Consider the following 16,824-nt stretch of genomic DNA (forward strand, 5'->3'; position numbering starts at 1 on the left):
CCATTTGAAATTTTATTTTTCTTCTGCTTAGCTCAATTCACACTGATTGTGAATAGCTCAAATACCACTTAATCCATTTTCAACGGTTTTCTGTACTTCATAGAATCCACTTGGTCATTTGCAGGTGTCCGCTAATGTATTTGGCATGGAGGAAAAGGACCATTACTTGGGAGAGTGATATAAGCAGAAAATTACTACCTGGATGAGGGGGCATTTCATGCATACGTTTTGAAAGAAAGCTTTGAGGTGTCTTTTCCACATGTAGGAAGTCCTTCTATGAGCTAGTTTTTTCCTAAGACCTTTGTTCTGGAAGGAGAATGGCCTGGGGAGAAACAATATTTGGAAACATGCCGCCGAGTTCCTAGGATCGTGTTCTTGAACCATGGGAGTCTAAGTAACAATTGTACCAGCTACGTTAACCATTCTGTTGTAGCTCACCTGGAGGAATGCTCTATGGAACAAGGAAAAGCTTGGTAGGGTCTGAAATAAGGTGAACAGGGAAAGGACAGTTATGAAAACTTGGGGAATGAATAAAGGATTTTTTTTAAACTAAAGAGATTAAGTGATCAAAGATTATAAGTATGGAGGAAAAAGCCAAGGAGAAATGTGTAGAAGACAAAGAGCTCTATCGTTAAGCGTCAGAAGGGCTGGCAGCTTAGCAAGAGCTGAGAGCCACGCAAGAGGACTCCTGAAATCATTCTGTCATCCCCACATCACCTTCAAGGCTCGGCTGTCACTGTGGGGGAAACGGAAACCTTGAAATCGATCACATTGGCTACATAGAAGAATCTCTAGACTTCGAACTTGTAAATGTTCCTGTGATGCTCGCCAGCTTTCTTGTCTCTTCGTGGTGGAGCTTGTTTATCTGCCTAGATGTAAAATTGTAAATGATTAACAGGTAGAAACGAAAGGTCTAATTCTTCTGGCCGTTTCCCCAAACAGATACTTTCCCTCCATAGCTGATATTCTGCTGATTTTCGGAAACTTTCCTTTCAAATCTTTAAGATCAGTCCCTTTGGAAAGTGCATTTTTATTCCTTTTATTTCTTTGGCTCAAAGAAGTGCTGTGTTGTTGCTTGAGGGGGACGCAGCATCTCAGCGTGATGATCACACTCTCTGGAACCTGAGGAGCCAGCAGGCAGCCAGGGCGAAGAGAAAGCCACGCGAAGGTGCTTTCCCATTAATACGAGTTTTTGATACTTTTGTTTTAGGTCTGACACACTTGAAGATGGGTCTGCCCCCAGAATGCTGTACCAATCCTTTTTGTTCAATGCCATCATCCACTGAACAAGAAGTGGACCTTCTCAGATCAGCAAACTTCATACAGTCCTTATCACCTACTCCTCGCCCGCACTCGGCCAAAACCCGGAACCCCCTTTTCTGTAGTTTTCATTTTAGTTATGTATTCTTCTCTTCTGACTGGTTCTTTTATATATTTTCTATGTCTTTGTTGAAATTCTCACTTATTCATCTGCTCTTCTCTCAAGTGAGGAGTATCTTTATGACTTTTACTTTGAATTCTTGCAGGCATATTGTCTATCTCCATTTCATTTAGCTCTTTTTCCGTGATGTTTGTGTTGTTCTTTCATTGGGGAGATATTCCTCTGTCTCCTCACTTTTTCTAACTCTCTTAGGTAAGTAGGCTACTATTCCTGGTCTAGAATGTAGTTGCCTTATATAGGAGAGATCCTGTCGTGCCCTATAGTGTAATATCCCCTGGTCATCAGAACTAGGCATTCCATCTACTGTGTGGGCTGCATGTGCCCTCCTTTTGTGGCTAAGGTGAGATTGCTGTGGACACACTGGTGGTAGGGGCTGTTCCTCACCTCAGCTAACCCCAGTGATCCACTTTGCTTTCTCTGGCACCACTGGGCAGGATTTGCTTCCTATGCTGTTTAGAGGCCCAGCTTTAGCCACCTGGATTCGCTGGTGGGTGGGGCCAGCACTCACACTAGCCGTCTTCAAGTAGCCTCTGTCACAGCTGCAGGCACAGTGAAGGGCAGGGCTTGATTGCCTGCACAGCCAGCTAAGAGGCCCAGCTCTAGGAACTGCAGGCACACTAGTGTGTGTGGTTATTTCCCCTGCCTTCTCAGGGCAGGAATCACTTTGAGGTGGTGCTGGTCTGGTCTGGCCATGGCTGCCTGCTGGGAGTGGAGGGACAGGACCTTCAAAGCCCAGTGGGTTGGGTGGCTTGGGTTTGCAGTGGTGTGTTGGTGCAGAGCATATGGTGTTGGGGAGGTAGATAAAGATGGTTAGAACCAGCTCCCACAAGTGTTCAGCTCTCTAGGCTGGGGTAGGGCAAGAAAATTGGTGCCCATCAGCACTTTTGTTCCCAGAGAAACTTTCTGCAGATCCCTGCTTTTCAGGCACCCTTTCTAAAATTAGTCAGTAAATCTCCTTCATGTATGCCCTAGGTGTTTTTCAAACTGCTGTTTCTGCGCTGTGTCTCAGGGCAAATTATTTAGTGTGATGACTTTTTTAGGTCAGAGGCTCAGTCTCCTATCACCCTGAGGCTCTTTTGGAGTTAAGACCCACTGACTTTTAATGCTCCTGGAGTTAAGCCCTGCTGATTTTCAAATCCAGACATTAGGGGACTCATCTTTCCAGTGTGAATCCAGGGCTGGGGGTGCCCAGTGTGGGGTCTGGTCCCCTTGCTTCTCAGTGATTATGATGTCCCTCCCATTTGTCAACTCTGGCAGTTTGGTTCTTAACCAAGTGTCTGCCCTTTCTATCCTTCTTGATGGGGCCTTCTCTCCATGACTTAGCTGCGGAAGATCTGTTCTGTCAGTCTTCAGGCCACTATCTGAGTTAGTTGCACAGATGTAGTTGTTGCCTTGGTGTGTCTGTGGGATGAAGTGAGCTCAGGATCCTCTTACTCTGCTATCTTCCCAAATTCCTTTTCTTAATTAAAATTTTTCTTGCAGCTTGGTTGCATTCTAGTATTCTGTCTTCCAGGTCACTGCTCTGTTCTTCTGTATCTTTTAATCTGCTGTTGAGTCTCTCTAGTGTGTTTTTCATTTCAGTCATTTCGTTCTTCAACTCGTTTATATTTTCTATCTTTTGCTGAAGTTCTCACTGAGTTTATCTACTCTTCTTCTCTAAGTCTGGTGAACATCTTTATGACCATTACTTTGAATTCTTTATCAGGTAGCTTATCTCTATTTTGTTTAGTTCTTTTTCTGAAGTTTTGTATTGTTCCTTCATTTGGATCATATTCTTCTTCTCATTTTGTTTCTGTGAATTAGGCAAAATAGCTACTGTTCTCGACATTAAAGGAGTAGCCTTGGAGCACCCCCGTGTCGATGGCATGTATCTGGCAGCTTTGGCCAGCTGCCTGGAGCTATATCAGGTGCAAACCAGTGTTTTGGGGCACTTTGCACTGGAGATCCTCTGGTGGGATGGCTAGAGCTTGGGTGGATATAGGCTGAGGCTTTGCATGCAGGGGCATCCTGGTGGGCTGGGTGGAGCAGAAGCCAGCATGTCCTGAGGTGGCCCATGCCCAGGCTGCCTTGGTGAGATGGCTGGAGCTGTAGCGGGTAAAGGTCAGGGGTGTTAGGGTGTGTGCCACCCAAAGGCAGCTCTGGTGGGATGGTTGAAACTGGAGTGTGTTCCAGCAAGTGGCCGCCTTGAGATGATGGCTGGAACTGGTGTGGGCTGTGGGTCTGGGGCTTTGTGGAGGTGGCCAACTGGTGAAAGCATTTGGGCTGTGCTTTTGCCCTTGCTATCTGGTGGAGAGGGAACATAAATAGTGGTGCTCACCAGCACCCATGGCCACAGAGAGAGATGCAGTAGTTTTCCCATTGTTGGGCAGAAGCTCTAGGGGTTATAAATGAGTTTCCTTTGCTTATAGTCTAGTTACCCTTTAAACTGCTGCTTTTTTGTTTTGTTTTGTTGTGTCTCAGGTTGGGGAAATCTGAGAATGGTCCCTTTAATGCTATTCCTTCCTCCTGCATTTTGTGGTATTGGGTGTGGGATTTCCGTGAGTACCATGTATCTGTCTCTCCTGCTGTTCTCTGTGTGGTTCCTCTATTTGGTCAACTCTTGATCTCCTCTTCAGGTCTGAATAATAACCTTATTAGGTGGAGTATCATTTTTTTATAATAATTTTTTATTATGTTAGTCACCATACAGTACATCCCTGGTTTTTGACGTAAAGTTCCATGATTCATTACTTGCGTGTAACACCCAGTGCACCATGCAATATGTGCCCTCCTTAATACCCATCACCGGCCTATCCCAATCCCCTCCCCCCCTCCCCTCTAAAGCCCTCAGTTTGTTTCCCAGGAGAAGAAAGGGAAGAAGGAAGGTGGGGGGGGGTAAACAGAAGGGGGAATGAACCATGAGAGACTATGGACTCTGGGAAAGAAACTGGAGTATCATTTTTTTAAAGCTTGTTTTTCCTGTTAGCACTTTGAATATCTCTTGCCTGCCATTTCTGGCCTGCAGAGTTTCTGCTGAGAAATAAGCTGATAGTCTTATGGTGGTTCCCTTATATTTAACTAATTTCTTTTTCCTTGCTTTTACAATTTTTTTATGTTTAGTTTTTGACATTTCTATTATAATGTGCCTTGATGTGGATCTTTTTGGACTTATCTTGTTTGGGACGCTCTAGGCTTCTTGGGCCTGTGTGTCTGTTTCCTTGTTTAGGGTATTTTTCAGCTATTTTATCTTCAAATAAGTTTTCTGCTCCTTTTTTTCTTTTCCTCATGTGACCTTTATAGCATTAATATTAACATGCTTGATGTTATCCGAGAGGTATGTTAAACTATTCCTATTTCCAAAAATATCTTTCTTTTTGCTGTTCAGTTTGGGTGATTTCCAGTACCACGTCTTCCAGATTACTAATCCATTCTTCCTTATCATCGAATCTGCTGTTTATTCCTTTTTCATTTGTTGCTGTAGTCTTCAGATCTGGTTAAGTACCTTTGTATATTTTCTCTTTGTTGAAGTTCTATCTTTATCCATTCTTCTAAATTCAGTAAGCATCTTTGTTGACCATTACTTTGAACTCTATTAGGTAGTTCGCTTATCCCTGCTTCATTCAGTTCTTTTTCTGAATTTTTTTCTTTTTATTTCATTTGGGACACATTACTCTGTATCTTCATTTTGCCTAACTCTGCTTCTATATATTAGGTAGTTCAGCTGTGTCTGCTGGTCTTGAAGGAGTGGCCTTATGTGGGAGATCCTGGGGCCCTGAAGTGCAATCACCTGTGCACTAGACACAGGTGCTCCAGGGCTGTTCACTCTGTGGGCTGCATGCATTCTCCCATCGCAGTGGTGCCACACTGCTGTGGGTGTATTGCTGTGCAGGAGTGGCCCCCGTGCCAGCTGGCTGTGCGGCTGGCAGCCACTGATGTAGGTGTGCTAATGGGGTTATGCCGGTGCCTAGCCTGGCTGGCTGTGAGGACCTGCTGAGATGCAGGTTGTACAGGGCTCTTAGTGGGGCATGTTCCCTGGCATTAGGAGTCTAGAGGGAGGATTCCAAAATGGCACGTGCCAGTGCTGGCCAGTGTGGCAGAATGAGTGAACAAAAGTGGCTGCTGCCAGTGTCTCTGTCTCCGTGGAGAGCCCCAGCTGTCTCCTGACTCTCTGGCAGGTACTCCAAAATTTGTAAGTGGGTCTCATTCACCTGTGGTGTGTGCACTTTTCAATCTGGTATTTGTACCCTGGTTCCTGGGTTGAGTGAGTCTGTACATGAGCCTTTTTAAGAATAGGTTTTCCTTTCCCTGTAGTTCTATAATTTTCTTGGACATACTCCCTTTTGGTTTTCATAGTTATGGGTTTTGGGGACTCTTCTCTCCTGTGCAGGATGTGAAGGTTAGGGTTCCTGATACAGATCTCAAATATCTTGCTTTTCAGGGAAAAGTTAATAACTTTGAGAACTCTCCTGACCATGGAACACTGTGCCAGGAGTGTGTTTTCTTTAGTGAGACTGTATCTCTGCCTCTTCTACCTGTCTCAGTGGCTTTTTCTTTTTGTGAAGGCTCTGTTCCTAGGTTCCTTTTGTGAAGGACCAGTTTCTAGGTCCCCTTCTGTGGGAATTACTCTAATGTAATTGTTGGTTTTTGTGTCCATTGGAGGAGGTGAGTTCAGGATCTTCCTGTGCTGCCATCTTGAACCCTCCTCCCTCTCAAGAAAGTTATAACAATTAGTTAATAGTTCTATCTTTGGTAACATAAAAAAATCCTGGCTCATACTCCCTGTTACAGGCTATTTCCAGAAAATTACTACTTAAGGTTTAGTTTTTGTATTTAGTGAAGCAAGTTATATTTGTTAGTCTAGGTAAATATGAGTAGGAAGACAGATTGTCGTGTGTGTCTGTGTCCCTGTTTTTCCTGTGGGGTGGAGACAGATGAGCAATGGTGACAGAATTAAAACTCCTACTTTTCCTTATAGAGTCTGTTTCACAATTTTAAGGATGACAATCTAATGATAGGTGTTGACAAGTAGAGCACTCACTCTTCTGATTTCTGTCTTTGGTTGATTAGAGAGAGCTGATTGAAGGTCACGGTCTTAACTTAGTGTCCACTTCCAAAGAGATAGCATAGTTCCTGCTTCATAGAGTCCCTGTGCTTGCTGCTCAGCCTCAGTGACTGCCAATCACGCAACGTATATGAATGGTGCCCCTCGGGGTTATCACGGTGGCAGCCCACACGCAAAACTGTAAATGTGTGTCAATGGCAAAGATCTCTAAACCAGAAATAAAATCCAAGGTCGGTATGTATTTTGTCTTTTTTTTTTTTTTTTTTAGTCTAAAGGAAGTTCTGAATAGAATATCAACCAAGATTACATCACAAAAACTTTAAATGTATTTACAGGTGAATAAGTTACATAGATCAACTTTGAATATGTTTCTGATGTGCAACTGGTTTACATGCACACAGCTAACACTTGACAGCATTAAGTTGAAGGAGAAAACTTAAGAATGGCTCTTTACATATATGTTACAAATAAAATATGACATTTTTTAAGTAACAAAGTGACAACTCATAGTTTATGATTCTACTTCTGGCTATCCAAATGGATATTAAAATATGCATGCATGACAGGTGAAAAGACTTGGAATTTATAATGTGAATTTCTTTAACTTTTTCCTACAAAATGGCAAAGTTGGTTAAAATTAACACTCATCCTTTTGTAGTATAAATATGCTCATATAAGCAACCTTCTAGTAAAAAGCAGCCAAGACCCTTACAAAAAGGTCTATCTGGACCATATTTGGTGCTAGGGTCCTAATCACAGACTCCTGCAAAGAGATTCAGGGCTTTCAGAAACAGTAGCCTAGCAACATAAGAAAGGTACTTCATAGCAGCTCCTTTTAGATACAGTAATCGTATTCAAATTACAGTGTATATTAAATTGTCCATTTACAATTCCCTTTTTCACATAAACAGGCTGTCAGCTTTTGACCGTCTTAACAGTTTTCAGTGGCCAGCTTCATTCTGCCTGCCCCTTCCTCAGCCCACCAAAAAAAGAAAAAAGAAAAAAAAATAAAAGGAAAAATAAAAGAATGTACAAGTTTTAGAATATAAAATATTTTTTTTAGTGAAGAAAACATTGCACTTTTGCCAATCTAAAATTGTTTCTAGAAAGGAAGGTATTGTTCAGTGTAGTCGGCTTTGGTATGCAATGGAAGTCACTTTCTTCAGTAGTGAGTTGCATCTCCTCAGTAAAATAACACCTTTGTGCCACACAGCATAACAGATGGAGTCTGTCCCAGAATGTTCTATGCTACCTTGGTTCTTATAGTATTGCTACACGTTGGAAGTTCTGTCATCCTGTTTAGAAAAAGTCCTACAGGTAACAAGAGGGAGAACAGTCTGACCAAGCCTTCTGAAGGCTGAAAAGACACTGAATGACATCACCCCAGCATGACAGCACCCCCAGCTTGGAACCCATGGGGGATGGGAGGCTCCTGTCAGAGACTAGTGCCAGAAACACTGGAGTCTGGAAGAAAAGTAGTGAGGACTCGGTAACTCTGGGCCCTGCGAATCATGTCCCGGATCTCCATGTTCAGCTCCATCAGCTTGGTGCAGATTTCGGTCAGGCTCTGGTTAGACCCCACCAATGCATAAGTACCCGTTTGTCCCAGAGTTTGATGGCGGAAATAAATATTCAGTAGTGTCTGGACCTCATCATCAGAACTGCTTCCAAAGATGTCATTGGGCCACAGACTTCTGCAGTCAAAAAACAGCATAGGTTAGAGGCACTATTTGTTACAAAGTTGAAAGGTTATGAGCCTTTGTAGTATAAGAGTATTACTTAAAAAAAAACCTAGCTTTGAGGTGTAACTGACATACTACTATACAATTTAACCATCTGAAGGATACAACACAGTGGCTTTTAGTATATTCAGTTTTGCAAACATCACCATAACTGATTGTGGAATGTTACTGGTTCTGATGAAACTATCTAAAGCTTCTAACTCTCAGAACAGAATTTGATAATCATAAAACATTTATTTGCTATAGCATTCTGGTTCCAATGAATTTAACTATACTATCAAAACGGAGGGGGGAAGAGGATACCTTCAAATAATAGTTTTCAAAGTATACCCCAACATAATTTGAAGGGTTTCAACATTACAGGGATGACAAAAGACCAGAAGTAACACCTATACTTTATACGTATAAGTTCTGAAATCTGATATAGCTGGCGTGGTGATGGTAAAGATCTGAGAAGGATGTGTATAAAATATCTAGATGTCCCGTCTGTAGTGATTCAGTCCCCGATCATGACAAAGTAACTATCAGGCATGCATTTCCTTTCACCGTTTCTAAAAGAACCAGTAGAGTTACCTGCATTCCCTGATTTGCCGTAAAGCCTTGCCAAGTTCATTGTTCTTCAGGCACTCCAGCATGGACTGGATGGCTGCTTCGGTGGATGTGAAGGTGGGCTCAGACCATGCACCCTCTATATAGAGAGGGTCAGCTGCAATGGCCGCGGTGGCCTCCTTCAGGTTTTTCTTTAAGTCACTCAGTTCCCTGGACATATTTAGCAGCTGTTAAAAAAATTATTTTTTACCATATTTAGTTGCAGGTTAGATTTTGCATCCTCAAGAGAGAAAATTTTCATTTCTCTGGTCTGGTTAAGCATAAGCTTAATATCTTGGTAAACTAAAATTGAACAAATAAAACTACTACCTCGTATGTGTAGGGGGTTATATACATTGCATAACTTCCTGTATCAACCACTGGGATACTCTCCTTAGATGAGAGGTTAACATCTCCTTTAAAATGTTTTCTATTTGAGTAGAAGGGCATATCCAGAGTTAAAATGCATAAGACAACAGGCTTGGGTAGAGCTGGGTTCAAATGCCAAATCTGTACCGTATTGTGGGACCGTAGTCAATAGACTTTTATGTGCTTCAGTTTTCTCATCTGTGAGACTGAAGACGTTACCGACCTCACAGGTAACTTTAAAGACGAGATGATGTATATAAAATGCTTAGTACAGTTGGGCACATAAATGCTTAATAAGTGTAATCATGAACATGGATCCTCTTTGAAAAATAACTTTTTCTCATTATTTGTATGCCATGGGAAGACATGAAAGATATAATTTAAGGAAGAGGAAAAAATCTCAAGGTAATGTTAGTATTCATGTTACAGAGCTAAGAGGTATTTTACCTCAAAATTACTGGTACCAAAAGATAAATCATAAAAAGATAACCTATGTCACTTTTTAGTGCCCCCCAAATACACTATGGAAGTCAACTGTTTTGCAGTTTGATCTCAGGAGCATTTTTAAAAGTTGCTGTGCATTTAAAGATTTGTTTTCTTTTATAAGCTAAGTTGGCGAGGTCTGTTTTCTTTGGAAAGTTGATCTGCCGAACATCTTCATCTTTCCTCAGTCCCAGCTAGCTCACTGGACCATGTATAGAACCAAAGCCCTCCAGAGTTGTCTTCACACAGGTGACTATTAAATACAACCTCCTATTCCAGTACCAGTTTTAGAATTTACTGAGGGAATCCTTTTAAGTAAGGTATTAGAGGAGGAGCTTGGGAAGGCAGCAGAGAAAGGAGGACCCAGAGCTCACCTCCTCCCATGGACACACTGAGGCTACAACTACATATAATGCAGCTCCCTCTGGAAACAACCTTAGGACCAGCAGAACAATTCTTCCACAGCTAAAGAAAGATATAAAGAAAAGTCACATCGATAAGGGTAGGAGGGGCAGAGAACCAAACTGCGGGTGTGACAATCCATAAGGAGGAGGGATATCACAGGTTCGGAGATCTTTCCTGAGGAGTGAGGGGATCAAGCCCCACATCAGCACCCCTTGTCTTGGGGATCTGCCTGGGGAAGATGAGCCCCTAGAACATCTGGCTTTGAAAATCAGTGAGGCTCCAGAAGAGTGGAGACTCTGCTTTTATCAATCACTCCAAGACTCATTAGAGGCAGTAGTATGAAAAGCACCTGGGTTATATATGAAGAAAAATATACTATTAATTAGTATATTATTACAGTTAAGGTCATTCATGGCATTTTCCCCCCCACTGAAGCCATTTTTTTTTCAATAAAGCCACTTTACTCCTTTAAAAAAATAAAAATTAGTTTCTTTTTCAGATATAAATATTTTTTTATTGGTTATGAAAAGAAACATTTTAATTGGGCTGGGGAAAGAAAAACTATTTGCAAATATGTAATAAAAGAGTTTTTTAAAACGTGGAAAAAAAGATTTATGGACTAATTTTAGGGCATGTGTCAGATAGGCAGGAATTTTCTCTGGGAATAGAAGTGTTGGCAGCCAACATTTTTCTTCTTCTCCTTAAGTCTGGCGGGCCTGATGCTGGTGGTAGCCTGTTCTGACATCTCCATCTAATTTCCTAGCACTGCTTGCCCCACCCTGGCAGATATCCCTCCTGCCACATGGGGCAGGTGACTCAGCCAGGTGACTCAGCCAGCCTAGCTGGGGTCAGCCCTGCTCACCAACATGACTCACCAGCAGTCATGGCCCAGTCACAGAAGGAAGGCACATACATCCCACACAGGGGACACTCCTGGAGTGCCTGGATCTGGTGACCAGGGGAATGCACTACAGGGCTCCACAGGACACCTTTCACAAAAGGCCACTACTTTCAAGACATAATACACTGAAACAGAGGTAGACCAAATGAGGGAAGAGGGGAATATGTTTCAAATGAAAGAACAAGATAAAACCTCAGAAAAAGTACTAAACAAAACAGTTAAGAGTTCAAAGTAGTGGTCATATTCACTAGAGCTGAATAGATGAACTCAGTGAGAATTTCAACTCACGAGAGTTGATTAGATGAACTTATGAGAATTTCAACAAAGAGAAAATATAAACAAGAACCAGAGTGGGAGAATACAGTAACTGAAATGACAAATACAATGGAGGGAATTAAAAGTAATTAGAGATGCAGAAGAATGGGTCAGTGATCTGGAAGACCCAGAAATGGAGAGCACCCAAGCTGAACAGCAAAAAGAAAACTGAATTTTAAAAAACGAGAATAAGTTAAGGGACCTTTAGACAACATCAGTTTTACTAACATTTATAGGGGTCAGAAGTAGGAGAGAGAGAGAAGGGGACAGATAACTTTATAGACAGAATAGCAGAAAAATTCCCTAACGTGGAGAATGAGACATCCAGGTCCAGAAAGTAGAGAGCCTCTCACAGGATGAACCCAAGGGAGATCACATAATACTTAAAATGTCGAAAATTAAAGAGAGAATCTTAAAAGCAGCAATAGGGAAGCAATTAGTTACACAGGAGGGAAGCCTCATAAGGCTATAAGCTGATTTCTTAGCAGAAACTTTGAATGTATCGTGCCACTCCCTTTTATCCTGCAAAGTACTGAAAGGAAAAAAGTCTACAACCAAGAATACCCTGCTTAGGAAGCTTATCACTTAGAATTGAGGGAGAGAGAGAGTTTCCCAGACAAAAGAGTTTATCACCAGTAAACCAGACTTACAAGAAATGTTAAAGAGACTTCTTTAAGCAAGGAAGAACCCATAACTAGAAGAAATTATGAGAGGAAAAATTTCACTGGTAAACATACTAAAGATAGTAGTAGATCAGTCACTTAAAAAGCTAAAAGAAAGATGGCTCCATTATATCTACAAGTCTTCAAGACTGAATCAGGAATAGAAAATCTGAACAGACCGATTACTAGTAATGAAATTAAGTAATCCAAAAATTCCCAACAAAAAATCCAGGACCAGATGGCTTCATGGGTGACTTCCACCAAATGCGTAAAAAATAGCTAATACCTATCCTTCTCCAAGTATTCCAAAAATTGAAGAGGAAGGAATGCTTCTAAACTCATTGTGCAAGGCCAGTATTATCCAGATATCAAAACCAGACAAGCACAGTACAGAAAAAAGATTAAAGGCCAATACTCCTGAATAATATAAATGTAAAAATTGTCAACAAAACATTAGTAAACAGAGTTCAACAATATATTACAAGGGTCATTTACCATGACCGAGGGGATTTTTTTCAGGGCTGCAGGGATGGTTCAATATCTACAAATCAATGTGATAAGCCATATTAAAAGATGAAAGATAAAAATTAGGATAATCTCAATAGCTTAAAAAAAAGCATTTGACAAAATTCAGCATCCATTCATTAAACTCAACAAAGTGGGTATAGAGGGAACACACATCAACATAATAGAGGTCACATATGACATACCTGTAGCTAATATCATACTCAACAGGGAAAAGCTCAAAGCTTTTCCATCAGGAACAAGCTAAGGATGGCCTTGCCACTTTTATTCAACGTAGAACTGGAAGTCCTAGCCACAGCATTCGGACAAAAAAAAAAAAAAAAAAAAAGAAAGAAAGAAAGAAAGAAAGAAAGAAAAGGCTTCCATATTGGTAAGGAAGACACTAAACTGTCACTCTTTGCAGATGACATGATACTATACATAGAAAACTCTAAAGACTACAAAAAACTGTTAGAACTAATAAATGAATTCAGTGAAGTTGCAGGATACAAAATTAATATACAGAAATCTGTTACATTTCTGTACACTAATAGGAAACTATCAGAAAGAGAAAGTAAGGAAACAACCCTATTTACAATTCCATCAAAAAGAATAGAATACCTAGGAATAAATGTATAAAAGATCTACACTCTGATAACTGTAGGACATTGACGAAAGAAACTGAAGAGGACAAAAACAAATGGAAAGATATACATTTCACGAATTGTAAGAATTAATACTTTAAAAATGTCAATACTATCCAAAGCAATCTATAGCTCAGTGCAATTCCTGTCAAAATACCACTGGCATTTTTCATAGAACTGGAACAAATAATCCCAACATTTGTGGAGAACCACAGAAGAGCCCCAGTAGCCAAAGCAATTCTGAGAGAGAAAGACAAAGCTGGAGATACCCCAATCCCAGAGTTCAAACTATACTACAAAGCTAAAATAGTAATAAAAGCAGTAGGTACTGGAACAAGACACACAGATGCTTGGAACAGAACAGAGGGCCTACAAATAAACCCATACTTACACAACTAATTATTACAGGCACAAATATATGATAGAGAAGAAAAGAATCTTTTCACAAAATAGTGTTTGAAAAATTAGACCACTTTCTTATGCCACGTACAAAAATAAAGATTTACATGTAAGTCCTGAAACCATAAAACTCCTAAAAGAAAACATAGGCAGTAAACTCTTGAGCACTGGTCTTTTCAATATTTTTTTGGATAGGTCTCTTCAGGCAAGGGCAAACAAAACAAAAGTAAACAAATGGGACTACATGAAACTAAAAAGTTTTTGCACAGCAAAGGAAACCATTAAAAAATGAAAAAGCAACCTATTAAATGAGAGAAGATATTTGTAAAAGATGTATCTTATAGTTAATCTCCAAAATATGTAAAGACTCATACAATGTGATGAAAAAAAACGGGCAGAGGATCTGAATAGACATTTTTCCAAAGAAGATCTACAGATGGCCAACAGTCCAATGAAAAAATGCTCAACATCACTCATCATCAGGGAAAATGCAAATTGAAACCACAATGTGATACTACCTCATGGCAGTCAGAATGGCTAATATCAAAGATAAGAAAGAACAAGTCAGTTTCATTGACCTTTTGTGCTAAATCTTCCATTCATTTTCTGTCCCCTCTCGATACCTAGCCCTTCTGTCCTGGTTGAAACCGTCATCCTTGTCTGAGCTATTTCAGCAGCCTAGTGACCAGTACCCTGTCTTCAGCCTACAGGTCATCAAATCCACCCTCCACATCCCTGCCATAAAAATCTAACTAAAACATTCCCAGGCAAGGCATCTTCCATTATCTAACCCTTACCTGTCTCTTGTGCCTGATTATTCTGTCACTTCTTTTTGGTTTGCATTTCATATTCTAGCAATACTAAATTGCTTGTACTTGGGGCACTGGGTGGCTCAGTTGGTTAAGTGTCCAACTCTTGGTTTTGGTTCAGGTCATGATCTCAGGGTTCTGGGATGAAGGCCCATGCTCAGGATGGAGTCTGCTTCTCCCCCCCACCCCCGCTCATGCTCTCACACTCTCTCTAAAATAAATAAAATCTTAAAAATCTAAGTTGCTTGTACTTCCTTTTTTAAAAAAAATATTTATTTATTTATTTGAGAGAGAGAGAGAGAGAGAAGCAGACTCCCCACTGAGCAGGGAGCCCAACACAGGGCTTGATCCTGGGATCATGGCCTGAGCTGAAGGCAGACACTTAACCAACTGAGCCACCCAGGCGCCCCTGTAGTTCTCTTTCTTACCACTTTATGCTCATGCTGCAGCTGCTTAATGGAACATTTCTCTTTAGCCCTCACTTCATCTAACTCCAGCTCATTCTTTAAGAATCAGCTCAGGTGTTTTGATTTCCTCCAGCAAGCTTTCCTATTTCAACCCCCTCATCTCCAGTTGAATTAGATGCTTGCCCTTTGTGATTCCATAATATCCAGTGTACCGTTATTTCACTTACTATGTTGCAATAGTATTTCTTCACTTCTAGGAAAATTTTGGCTCACTTGGAAGTAGTATGTTTGTTACTTTACTTTTAAAAATATTAAAGCATCCTAATGCTAAGCAGGACGGGGCAACTGAAGAGAATCAAATGTCATGTAGATATTTCCTTCTTATCTGAATGTAAGGGCAAGTACGAAAAGGTAAACATGAAGAAGAAAATACGTAACACAGGAACTTGAGGATGTCCAGAACCAGGGCCAGGATGAGAGCGGGCCAGGTGAGGCCTCTCGGTATAGCATTAGGGAGACACTCACTCCCAGGGCTGTCCTTAAATTTTGTGCCTAGGCTAGTCACTTGCTTTACCCTAGTCCTGGCACTGCCAACCGAGAATAGAAGGAAAGACAACACATAGTTAAGTCTTGTGTTTGAGCAAATCAGTTGTGTGGGAATACAATCACTTGGACAGTTATAAATGGGATGGGGGAGGAGAACAAAGGGATGGTTTTCATGGTAGGACTTGGGGTCGGGAGGTGTGTGGCTCACCTCTGGCATGGAGCTGACTTCGTGCACCTGGCCGATGAGCTTACAGTAGGACTGAAAAAGCAGCAGCAGCTGGAAGTGCAGCTTATATAATCTCTGACACAGTTCCAATTGCTAAAGAGAGAGTGCGCATGGGAAGAAACAGTTATTAAAGATCATTTGTGTATCCCAAGTGAAATCTCGGTGGAGAAAAACATTGTTTTTTATATCAAGGAAACATAACTAGCTGTTCTTATTCCAGATGAAACAGAACAACAAAATCCAGTCAATAAATATCAGTGAGAACTTCACAGTGTAAGATAGAATAGCTTCTGGAAGATGACTAATTAGGAGGAATAGCTATAAAGGGCCTCAGAGAATCACCACATTTTCATTATGTTTGCCAATTAAATATCTACACCTCATAGCTGTGGTCATCTTAATTGCAGTTGTCTTAATTTTTATAAGGTAAAATTGTTTTAAAAAGCAAAAAAAATTATTAAAACTATATTCGAAAGGCAAAGCATTAAGTCATTCTAGGTGTCAAATTTATTAATGCGGCAATTTGGGAGGTTACTCCATGTGACGATTCTGGCTGCCATTTAGAGTGCACTCATCTTGAAGTCTGTGTAAACACAACAGTCGTACGATCCTCTGAGGTGTTGTATCAGTTTTAGGGACAGTGCTTCTACTCAGTGCTCAGTAAATATTTGTTGAATTACAGAGAGAAAAAAAGGGGCTACAGTGCTAACAGAAAGGAGACATTAAGGGAACATTCAAAACTTTCTTATGGAAAGAACATTGGAAAGGAGTCCTACAAAATGGCCCCTGAGCCCTATAGATACCTCTAGAATTTAAAATGTTTTCATTATACGGCTTACGTATCCTATGAGGGAAAAATAAATCTTGAGTAATTCCAGCACCAGTGATCATACTACTCTTTGAGCTGTATCTGCTTGTAATGGGCTCTGCACGTTGCCTGTTTAAGAATGAGTTAGCTCCTAGGTGGTGGATGGGAATTCCGTGGAAGGAAAGGAGCAGCCTTCACGAGATAGAATTTCATGGCTCAGCAGTCACCAGAAAAGTGGGTTAAATATGTGGCGTCAATGAAACGTGTCACTGTTCAGTTTTCAAATGCGGTTAAGTAAGGATAAATAGGGCCTTTCTTTTGCTAATGGACTATAAAGAACTCAGCTTAGAATTGAGAGCTTCTGAGGTCCCTTAAAATTTTTCTCCCAAATCAGTTTAGGGAGAGAAATTGCAAGCATTTAAATTAGGCTTTAGGAAGAATATCCTATTAATAGTGTTAATAGAATTTTGATCCTAATTGTTAAAAGTTACCAAAGTCCATGCTAAGGCTATGCTCAATGAAGTTCTCTTTCTC

At 40.8% G+C, this 16,824-nt stretch overlaps 2 protein-coding genes across 9 annotated transcripts in view; one reads left to right on the forward strand and one right to left on the reverse strand.

Annotated features, from left to right (window-relative positions):
* Positions 1-16,824, forward strand: part of ZAR1L (zygote arrest 1 like) — a 49,826-nt gene that overhangs the window by 28,845 nt on the left and 4,157 nt on the right. The window lies entirely within an intron of this gene.
* The window catches only part of FRY (FRY microtubule binding protein), a 429,617-nt gene continuing 419,510 nt past the window's right edge, over positions 6,718-16,824 (reverse strand). For 7 of the 8 annotated variants that reach the window (XM_087865212.1, XM_087865211.1, XM_087865206.1 and 4 more), the window contains 3 exons: positions 15,465-15,575; positions 8,798-9,000; positions 6,718-8,176 (listed from right to left, as the gene is read on the reverse strand). In XM_087865212.1, coding sequence (XP_087721338.1) covers positions 7,918-8,176; positions 8,798-9,000; positions 15,465-15,575 — 573 coding nt within the window. In that variant the 3' untranslated portion in view covers positions 6,718-7,917. The remainder of the gene's footprint in view (positions 8,177-8,797; positions 9,001-15,464; positions 15,576-16,824) is intronic. The other variant, XM_087865207.1, reaches the window with a different exon arrangement.

The sequence above is a fragment of the Ursus americanus genome, chromosome 10 (genome assembly GCF_024610735.1).
Source record: "Ursus americanus isolate L20-20 chromosome 10, mUrsAme1.1.p, whole genome shotgun sequence".
NCBI lineage: Eukaryota > Metazoa > Chordata > Mammalia > Carnivora > Ursidae > Ursus > Ursus americanus.